The following is an 11,775-nucleotide window of genomic DNA, read 5'->3' on the forward strand; positions in this document are numbered from 1 at the left end:
CCGGCGAATTGATGCTGTTATCAAGGCAAAAGGTGCTGCTACTAAATATTGATTAATTTTATTTGTATTTGTGTTAATAAAAAAACTATTTTGTTTACTTACCTGCATTGTTCTATTATTTTGAAACACGAAATATTAAATAACTGACATTGCAATTGATATGAAAAAAAATTATGTCGTAAAAAAACTATTTCAGTTAGTTTAGCATGATAGGGATATTTTAGCACCAATTACATCTCACAGATCGTCCACAATAAGAATTTAGCGCCAAAAACATGATGTTCTATTTTTTCGACCAGCACGAGTATGTATATATATATGTATATATATCTATACATATATATGCATATATATGTATACATATATATATATATATGTATATATATGTATATATATGTATATATGCGCGTATATATATATGTATGTATATATATATATGTATATATGTATGTATATATGTATGTATATATATATGTATGTATATATATATATATATGAATATTTAGTCTTTTTACGTAATTTTTGTGATAGATCAAAAAGGAACTAACCAAGCTACACGTCCATCAACGTCTCGTCTTGATTATAAGGCCTCTTCTGCTGATATCACATTTTCGTTTTGTAAGCATAAATATTTGTCATGCAATTTTAGTTTTAAAAAATATGTTTAATCTATTATAAAGTATTTAATAATAGATACAAAAGGTACACCGTTTCCCAAATTAATTCTTATATTGAAAACGGGTTATTGTACACTTTTTTGTTTTGTTCAAAGGAAACCTACCTCATATTACATTAAAAATCTATTTAAATAATTAACTCTTTTATATTAATGTTTATTAGTAATATAATTGTTTTAATTTTTCTGTTGAACAATATTATATAAATTGATTTATTTAATGTATTTTGAATTCGATTCATATTTATTTTATTTTCAATTATTATTACCGGCATCAGTTGCGTATAAAACGGAAGTAAACTTTATCTATTTACGCTATTAGAGTTATTTCCCCTTTAATATATGAGAGATATTTCTCCGTTTGTGAATATGTATGTGTTTTATGCTTTCATAAATCCAACATGTGGTTCACTTTCATGAAAATCGTAAAAGGATTATGAGTTGGGAGTTCGATGTATCGACGAATTGGTTTGGCAAAAAAGGAAAGAAAATTTCAATTCTGCGACCTGATAAATTAATTTAGAGCAAACAAAATTTTACTAATCTAAATATTAATTTAATAGTTATCAATATTTTTATAGAATAGATATAATCTACCTAATTATTTCTTAGATATCAGTAAAAAATTACTTTCGAAACCAAATACGAAAATAGGTGTTAATGTGATCCGCGCTATTTTTTAAATCGTATTTCCAAGTTTAATTAAAGTTTTATGTTTTTTTTTATTCAATTGTAAGGTTAAAGTACAGAACAGATACAAAACACTCTCCCCTCCCCGTGTTAAGAATGGCTTTTTAAATAATAACGTTATTATTTCAGCACGGATCACTCTCTGCATGAGTATCCGAAAATATAAGTAAACAAATGTGAACTGTTAGTTTCCAAAAGGTTTATTTATAGTTTCCGATATGAATATGGACTATCTTCTATTTGAAAATCCAAACTATTACATTTCGGCTTGTCAAGTAGACGACTAGTAAGATCCTAAATTAAATAAAAGATTATTAGACGGAATCTTTTGTCCTGTTTTCATTAAAATTTATTCAATTAAAAACGGAACAATTTCTGCAACCAGATCGATTTAGAACAGATCCAGAAAGCGAGTTAGCCTACAAGTGCTGGAAACATTGGCAGGAGACATTTACACATTTCATCGAGATTCTACATTCAGAAAGACCTGGACGTGCTATCAATAAGTGTGCGCCCCTAACCAACTACTTGTGTAACCCGACGTGTGGCTCCCTCGTCAGATCGCGACTCCCAACGTCCTGTACCGTGGATTTTTCGTTCGACTATTCCTCTATTCCTCATGGCCGGATCGTCCTTTTCCCGTTGGCGACTGTCGATGAGAACACACGCGGTTCACAAAATAGAAATATGAACAAAGAAAGGAAAAACACAAACGCCAATGTTCACATATAAATTGACTGTTGGACTTGTGAGTGTGTGTGTGTGTGTCTGTCTTCTCCCCGTCCTATTGATGTTATGTTCGTCTATCTCTGTTTCACAGTCAACTCTAAAATTGTCCACGACTCTATTTCACAGTCAACTCTATAACTGTTCAACTGTAGTCATTATCAACTCCCATCCGTCGTCTAGCGCATCTAGATCTCAACTGACTGTCTCCTCTGTCTTCGTCTCTCAGGTCGCCCACCCCACTCTGGCTACCGAAAGCTGGCCTTCCCTGTTTTATTAGTAGGTTTCTATTGTTATAGTTTGCTATTTCCTATCTATTGTTGATTGTAGGATATTTCCGATTTCTTTGTTTATTCTAAGCTATTTCCTCTTCCTTTGTCTATTCCCCCTCTCAGCACTTAGTCGCTCAAACCACCCCAGAGCCACTTTATAGTATCACACTTGTCTCACGCAGTCAACGAAATTATCTCAGGTTGCGTTACCTACAAAGAAGCAATTGGTGTACTGAACGCTACATACACAAAGCCCCAAAACGAGATATTTTCTAGACACCTACTTGCGACTTGTCGACAAGAATCAGGCCAAACATTGGACCATTTTCTTAAAAGCTTTTGGACGCTGGGCAAAGTTTGCAACTTCTGACCAATGACGTTCTTAGAGGCCCAAGAGCAACACATTTTCGACGCCTTCATTAACGGCTTACGTAATGTTCAGGTAAGACAGCGTCTTCTTGAGAATAAGACCCTTACACTAAGAACAACTTACGAGCAAGCCTATACCTTCAAATGTGCTATACAACAATCTAGTTCTTATTTACAGCCAGACACCCTAAACCCACTTGTTCCAACTGCCCTGTAGAAATTTTATTTTCCACCTTCTGTCTTTCCTTCTCTTTCCCTCCCCTTCTTTACCTCCCCTTTTCTTGGTGTATCCTGTGCTGTTACTGCTTGATATATCACGTGTTGAATGCGTGCCTTTCGATTGATAAAAGATGTGCGCGCCATTTTGTTGGAAGTTTTGAACACGAGAAAGAAGTCGGCTCGCTATCCCTCGTCAAGAGAAAAGACGTTAAAAATCGCAAGTTTAAAAAAAAGAAACCAGTGGTTTGGTTTCTTTTTCTTCAATCGGGATTCGTCAAGGAAGACGACACAAAATTAGTCAGAAAAGACTGTTTAAAAACCAATTCTAAGTCTTGTAAAAAAAAGAATACTAACTTCAGTGAGGCGTTAGAATTCACGTCAAAAGGAACCAAGAAATCTCTAGAAATACATTACACCACAGAAGATTATTTTCTTAGATTACAGGACCAAGAGGATTGCAATTTTCTCGAATGAGAACATTTAGGTTAATGTCGCTTTAAAAACGACACCTACTATTTTTGCGGCTTGTCTAAACACCTACGGGTTTCATGGCCTGCCAGAGATACTCGTTGTCATAAATGTGGAAAACTTGGTCATTTTTCAAAGGTATGCAAGTCTTCTAAAACACTATACAAAGCCAGCCGTCAAAATACATCTGCAACTTTAGTCACCTCCCCTGACTGCCTGTCAAAAACTATTATAGAAGTGAAAATTAACGCGGAGATTTATGAATGCTCTGCTCGATACCGAGAGCTCAGAAGATTTTATCAAAGAAAGCTTGGTAAAAACCAACAAAGCAGAGTAACAATAGCAAACGCGCGATTGTCTGCACAAGTAAGTGGTTATTGTTTGCTGGACTTACTTATTTAATGACGTCTCCTATAAAACCACTAAATTATCTGTAATGAAAAGCTTTTGTTGCGAAATAATACTAGGACACGTCGTTTAATCACACTGTCTCCGTTGAGGCTCCGCCAGACACTTCGAATGGACCAGCATCTGAATCCCTGACAAATGAAGGACTAGTACCTAAAAAAACCCCCAAAAAACAAAAAAAAAAAAACGCGTTCATCCAGAGATTGACTCTGATGCGGAACGGCCTGCTGCTCTGAGAAGGAAACATTTCGGAGCGAGGTATTTTAGAGTCCTCCAGCAGGCCGCATTGAAGAGCTTCCCTGTTTGAGTACTCCGACCTCGAATCATGGACTGCCGAGGCGGCCACTGCGAGTTCGTAGGGGGCCTCGACATTTAAGGGATTTTCTTCCCTATCAGTGAGAAATTGGATGGTGGAGAATATTTGACAATGAAAGCTATAAAAGCTGCACATTTCTGCTTGTCAAGTAGATGAGTAGTAAGATTCTTAATTGAGTAAAAGATTACAAGATGGAATCTCTTATCATGTTTTCATTACAGTTTCAATTCTTTTTTTATTATCCAACTACATTTTATATTTTACTAGCCTGAGTGCCCGACGTTGCCAGGGTGTTTGGAGGTGTGTGTTGAGCCGAAAAATAAAATAAATAAATAAATAAAATAAAATAAAAATAAATAAAAAAAATTAAGTGGTAGTAGGCAGGCAGGCTTGAACCCGTACCGAAAAGGAGAAAAAGAACGCGACCCCCCCCCAAAAAAAACGGGAAGTTTTTTCCGTTGCGTCCATCGCCAAATCGGAATGGGCGAAGGTTTAAATTGAGGCTAGTCAATAAAAAAAGAGGGAAATACATTTAAAATTATCAGCGAAAAAAAAAAACAAAACAAAAAAAAAAAACAACAAAAAAAAACAAACAAATAAAAAAGGACCCCTCTTTGTAAAAAAGTACCTAGTTGAGGATGAAGGAATTAATGTTTTTTGGCCAATTTTTCGATATTTGTCGTCCGAAGGGTTGAGCTTCAAAACGATACCAATTCCGTAAAAATCCGTCGCCTATGTCGAAAGTTTTATACATACATACATACATACATACATACATACATACATACATACATACATACATACATTTTAACAGACAGGTGAGATTTATATTATAGATCACTTACTTTTCGCGTCGTAAGTTAGTTACCAGAAAATAAATTTCTTAAACTTATTTTTATTAAATGCATAATTAAAAAAATCGGTAGACAAAAAATCGTTAAGCAGTTAAAATTCTATTTATGCGAATCAAATGATAATTTTTATGTCTGTGTACTTATGCAGAATACGGATCGTGCTGAAATAGAAACGCTATTTAGAAAGCCAGATGTGATAGCGTTTTGTAACCATTACGTACTTTCATCAAACAGTTACAAAAGATATTGTAAAGATCAAATTTAACTTGAAGGTCACATGTAAAAAATACCACATTGGTATTCTTCATAAGTACCGTGCTTTATTTTTTTCTTTGATTCCCACTCTCCCATATTTTTGTAAATATTTGGTTTTATAAGCAACTTCATTAAAATAGCCAACAGAACAAAAAAGGATAAGTTTTTTGTGTATTAATTTATCTTCACAACAGAATTAAAAAGGACAAAAAAGAAATATAAAACAAATAAATGTTACCAAATGCAAGCTAAGTTACTTTTCTACCTTCTGGACAAGTTTATTTTGTGTATTAACTTATTCTTATTTTTATATTATTATTAAAAATAAAAGTAGTGTAAAGTCTCTCGAGTTAGACCAAAAAAATGGGGTGTCGCCTTAGAGTTATAGTTGAGACTCGAAACAAAAACATGTATATTAAATTGAATTGATATTAATAATGAGCAGCTTTGTCATGAATACAGACGTGAGATAAACTACAATAGGGAAGAGTTTGCATCTAGGGTTAATAAACAATATCAAAATTTAACAGAGGATCCAAAAATGTTTATAGAGCTTTTCTGAGTTGGTGAAATAGTGAAAGAGGGGACCATAAAACGTGTTCCTTGATGCACCTTGTTGAACTGAGAAGACTTATTTGCAAAACGTAATTTTACCAAAAATTAGGTGAAAGCGAAACATTACACTAGCGAGTTGATTTATGGCAACGTTGTTGGAAGGAAGATGTACTTTGCACAGCACTTTCAAAGTGCCATTGAATACATATAGAATGGATGAGCCTACATATTCTCTTACTTGAAACTCTAAAATGACAAAAGTAATACGAGACACGAAAGTAATAATTGTTGATGAAGCCACAATGACTCATAAAACTGTTTTTGAAGCAATTGCTCGAACATTACAAGATATTAGTAGCATCAAAAAGCCAATTGACAGTATTCCACCTCTATTATCAGGGGGACTTTCGTTAAAGTTTGCTTATTGTAAAAATTGGAACAATGGCAAACGTTAAGGCAAGTTTAAAGGAATCTTACTTTTGGAGAAACATATTTGTAAAGAACCTAACTACAAATATGAGGGCTTATATAACTGGAAAGTTAGGATCAGCAATTTTTTTTTAAAGTCTGTTTATATTTGGTGATGAACGTCTTCCTTATGTTAAAATACCGGACACAATTTTAATTCCTGACGAACTAGGTAAATTTGTTGAAAATACACAGAAATTGAAAGAAAGAGTGTATCTTGGCGTATACTTGATTAGAAAACATCCAGATTGGATTGCTAAGCGAGCAATTGTTTCACCACTAAATCTCAATGTCAACAAGTTAAATAATTGGCTAATGGTTAGATTTCGAGGACAGGGAACTGTAAATATCTATTGACAATACAATAGACGATGATGGTGCTGTGAAATATCATACAGAGTTCTTAAATTCAATTTGGCTTTTTCTTCTAAAAGTTAAAGTTAGTTGTCCAATCATAATTTTAAGATCATTCGAGTCACCTAAAACAACACATGGAACAAGGTGTGTTGTAACAAGAATGCATGACAACTTAATTGAAGCAATAATTACAGTCGGACCTTATAAAGGTCAAACTGTTCTTATTCCGAGGAATCCGCTTTTGCTAAGTGATAGCGAGATGCCTTAAGCTTTTCGGTAGCTGCAGTTTCCAATGATACCCTGCTTTGCGATGAGCATCAATAACAGCCAAGGCCAAACTTTCAAAGCTATTGAAATTTATCTGACAAACCCATGTTTCAGTCATGGCATGTTTTATATGACAGTTTCACGAACAGAAACTTCAAAACACCTCAACACATAAGCCAATCAAAGAAAAAGAAGAAATGTTGTTTACCCAGAAGTTTTGGCTTATAACTTTTAAGTACATGAATTTATAATTTTAACCTTTATATAATTATTTGAATTGCTGTTTAGAGAATAAGATTTTAAATGAAAATGATAATGATTAAGTTTAAAATTGATATTTTGATAAAATATTAAATATGTTTTAATATATTATAATAAAGTCGTATTCCTGTATGTTTCTTCGTTTGTTTACAATTTAATCTATATAATTATAAAACTCAAATAACCTTGTAACGGGTGTTGTAACCCAAGATCCAGTTTACGAATTCTGGTTGCGCATGCGTACATAAACAAATAATCAACACGACAATAAAACGTATTGTTTTACTGTGTACGTTTTCAGTGTCCCAATTGTTTTTTTTTCGTTTAAATTATCCAAATAAACAATTATTAATGCTTTCTGCATTTTTTTACATCGTTCATTTCCGTATTACGTTTACGTTATTTTAACGCAATTTTCGGACAACAAATATCGGAAAATGGCTAAAAACATTAATTCCTTCATCCTCAACTAGGCACTTTTCAACAAGGAGGGGTCGCTTTTTTCGCCGATATTTTTGAAAGCCATCCCCTCTTTTCGATCGACTAGCCTTTATTTAAACCGTCGCCACTTCCGGTTTGGCGATGGACGCAACGACAAAGACGTCACGTTTTTATTTTTCACGTTTTTTTCTTCTTTCGCGGTACGGGTTCGAGCCTGCCTGCTTACTACCACTTTTTTTTTTGCTCAACACACATCTCCAAACACCCGGACAACGCTGGGCACCCAGGATAGTTCTAAATAATTACCAAATATGTTTTACAACTGTGTCCGTTATTTTCACTAAAAAAACAAACAAACAAGCAAACAAACAAAAAAATAACGCAGCTGTGTTTGTCTGACAAGTACTTTCACGGAAGATGCTACGATATAATGTTATTTTAAACATAATCGCTTTCATCTTAATAGTTTGTTTCATTGTGTTTGCCTGTACGTGTGCATATGTGAAGAAAAGATACCGCCCAAGGATTTGACACTCGTGAAGCGACAGATTGGCGCTTCTACTTCCGGTTTCCGACGCAGTGCTTTTGTTTTTTCCTTGTATTGTCCGACCTGTTGTGAAACTGTCTTCTAAACCAAAGATTAAATATTGCAGTGTCTGCATAATGTATTGTCCACAGAGTAGTGGAACTAAACGGTCGCGTTTTATGAAGAAACAATCGGCATAAATTTGATACCTATTTTCAGTGAATAATAAATGAGTAAAGAAGATAATAAACTACGCACACAGATACGCACACACACACACACACACACACACACACACACACATATATATATATATATCAAAAGATTTCGGCGAACCTTCCCAAAATAAAAATTGGTTAAAGAAAACATTTTTCCTTTACAACAACAATCCAACCCATATGCTTTCTACATGCTATACAGAAACGCATTTCATATACGATTATCGCCCTTAGTTTCTGGCGCCCAGATTTTGGTAACTAGAGTTTTCACTGTAACAGTAAACACGAAAACAAACCAAAAACAAAATTAAATAACAAGCAAAAACGAACAATAATATCTCAATTATTATTATTATTATTATTATTATTATTATTATTATTATTATTATTATTATTTTGCTAAATTCACCATTCTTAATTCTTTAATTTACATTTCTTATTCGGAAAGAATAATTCGGATAACTTCAAAGAATCATAATCCGGGTAACTCTAAAAAAAAAAAAAAAAAAAAAAAAAGAATGATTCGGATAACTTAAAAAAAAGGAATAATCCGGATAATTTTAAAAGGAATAATCCGGGTAACTTTAAAAAAAAAGTATAATCCGAGCAATTTTAAAAAGGAATAATCCGGGTAATTTTAAAAAGGAATAATCCGGCTAACTTAAAAAAAAAAGAAGGTATAATCCGGGTAATTTTTAAAAAAGTATAATCCGGGTAACTTAAAAAAATATAACCTGAGTAATTAAAAATAAATAAATAAACCAGTTAACTTAAAGTAACAACAACAACAACAACAACAACAACAATAAAACAAACACTAATAATAATAAAAAAGAAACAATAATCCCGGTAATACAAAAAAAAAAAAAAATTAATTTTACCCCTCAGACAATATTATGAATAATGCTAAAACCTGAAAACTAATAACCGTAAGGATTACTCTTAAAAACATTAATCCGAATAACACTCTAAGAACAATCTGGTTGACCTTAAACAAATTTTAAAAAAATTTAACTTAAAATAATCTGAGTAACGTTGAAATACAATAATTCCTTTAACTTAAAAAAAAATTATATATATTATCTCGTTAAATATAAAAACAAAATAAATAAATAACAATTATCTCGGTAACATTAATTAAACTCCGAGTAAATCTCAAAAGCAAGAATCCGGTAATTCTACCCCCCCTTCCTTACTCTCCCCAAATACCTGACAACTCAGTCAATCCCCTCTTCGTGCGTTTTGGCACTCATTGACAGTCAACTCTTGGACAAAACTAAGCGTTTCAACATTACTGCGAGATTTGAGGGATGAAATTTGAAATATTACATCTAAAAGTAAGTATTTTATTTTCATACTTTTCCTTCATCCCCCCTTTTTTTTGTATTCCTATCGGTATTGACCAATTGCACGGGTTACTAAACTGCGGCGTACGACCGTGGTCCACCAAGCCACGCCCGGCAGTACTTGCATTTGCATAATAAAATGCATAGAACACGAAATGTGATAGAATTTGTATATTAATACGATAGTGTGTGTGCTTTATATTTATTTCCTGTGTATTTCCAAGTCGTTTAGTTGTTATGGGCGTCCATCCATTTCTTGTAATAAATAATTTTACCAAAAATTCTTCATAAGTTTTCGTTTCCGTTTCAATTATAGCTGATGCCACTCAAGTCATTTATTTTTTTAGAAATAATTTTATCAAGAATTCTTCATAAGTTTTGGTTTCAGCTTCGATATCAGCTGAAGGGACTCTAGTTATGTATATGGACAAATATTTTTTTTCGTAAGTTTTAGTTTCGGTTTCGATTCAAGCTGATGCACCCAAGTGATATGGATATATTTTTTTAACTTTTGAAGTCACTATATTATAATATATAAAAATGGACAGAACATAAGCTATAGAGTTTATGTTCTGTCCATTTTAATAATAATAATAATAATAATAATAATAATAATAATAATAATAATAATTTATAATAATAATAATTTAATAATAATAATTTAATAATTTAATTCAATAATTTAATAATTTTAATAATATATACGAAATCTGCAGGGATTAAAATATCATATTGGAGCGTACTTTACGACCGGGCTGCTCCAAGCGTCCCTGCTAGCTTAGATAAATACTTTTGCAGTTTTAACAAAAGAGCTACAAGAATACCAGAGCGTCTCCATTTACATTGAACATCTATAGAATGCCAACATCGATATATTACATATGAATGAGTCCCCTGTGGAATTTCCACGGGTCTCGCTAGTTTGAATTAAATATTATGGTTAGAATACTACATGTTCGTGAAAATGAAACATTAGGTTTACAAATCTCACTAACCTTTTATTACTTTGTTTTTTTAGCAAAAATATTCCCCCTCCCTCTCGGGCCGTATACTTTGTTAGGTTGGTAGATCCACTACAAAAAATAAGAAGCATTTTTAGAATTGTATATTTTTACAAATTATTATTTGAAAAACTATACATTAACACTCTATCTCTCTATATATCTGTAGACATACAATTTGAAACATGATGGAAGTATATAATGTTAAGTCAAAGCGTTTTGATTAACGTAATGTTTTCAAAGCTTTTTCATTAACGTAATGTTTGAATTTCATTTCATTAACATGACGCTTTAAAATCGACTTATAAGAAAAGTTAAATAACTCACTTCGTAGAACATAAGACTGAAGATCTCAAGGTTTCGATTTCGATTTCAGATCATGGTGTCTACTTTATTTGTTGGTAAACTTTCTCTCTCTGTATATATATATATATATATATATATATATATATATATATATATATATATATATATATATATATATATAAATGCTCTTTGTAGATGCGTGTAAAACGGTCTCTACCAAACTTATTGTCAATTTTTGGTCTATAGACTTGAAACTTCATAAATAGGGAATTTGGACATGCTAAACGAATTCAATATGACTTTTAGCCGGTAAAAATATAGACTCAGGGATCAAAGTTGAAAAATTGAAACTTGGCAGGCATAAGTCGACTTCTGTTCACCTGCGCATGCAAAAATATACATTTATACGTTAAAGTCGTTAAATGTTAAAGTTTTGATATCCATCTGTTGTTAGCTCAAATGGTAACGAATAACACTGAAGAGGTAAATATTTTGACTTCGATTCTAGCTGATGACATCCAAATCATATTTTATTTTTGAAATCAATACTGTATATTAGGTAAAATATAATAATAAATAGAGAATTAGATCTATAATAATAAACACGAAATCTGCATAAATTAAAATACCATACTTAAGCGTATTTTACGACCGTGCAAGGCCGGGAGCTGTGCTATTTATCTAAAAATGAATCAAGATATTTGGATATTTATAGATGAGACTAATTTTCAATATATCTATTACATTATTTTAAAGCATTGCGACTGACCGACAAA

At 32.4% G+C, this 11,775-nt stretch overlaps 1 protein-coding gene across 1 annotated transcript in view; it reads left to right on the forward strand.

Annotated features, from left to right (window-relative positions):
* The first annotated feature begins 527 nt into the window (after positions 1-527).
* Positions 528-11,775, forward strand: part of LOC145294069 (uncharacterized) — a 27,712-nt gene continuing 16,464 nt past the window's right edge. Inside the window, exon 1 of the mRNA XM_080141074.1 lies at positions 528-9,683. Coding sequence (XP_079997200.1) covers positions 9,657-9,683 — 27 coding nt within the window. The 5' untranslated portion in view covers positions 528-9,656. The remainder of the gene's footprint in view (positions 9,684-11,775) is intronic.

The sequence above is a fragment of the Euprymna scolopes genome, chromosome 2 (assembly GCF_053919585.1).
Source record: "Euprymna scolopes isolate OS-2025 chromosome 2, ASM5391958v1, whole genome shotgun sequence".
NCBI lineage: Eukaryota > Metazoa > Mollusca > Cephalopoda > Sepiida > Sepiolidae > Euprymna > Euprymna scolopes.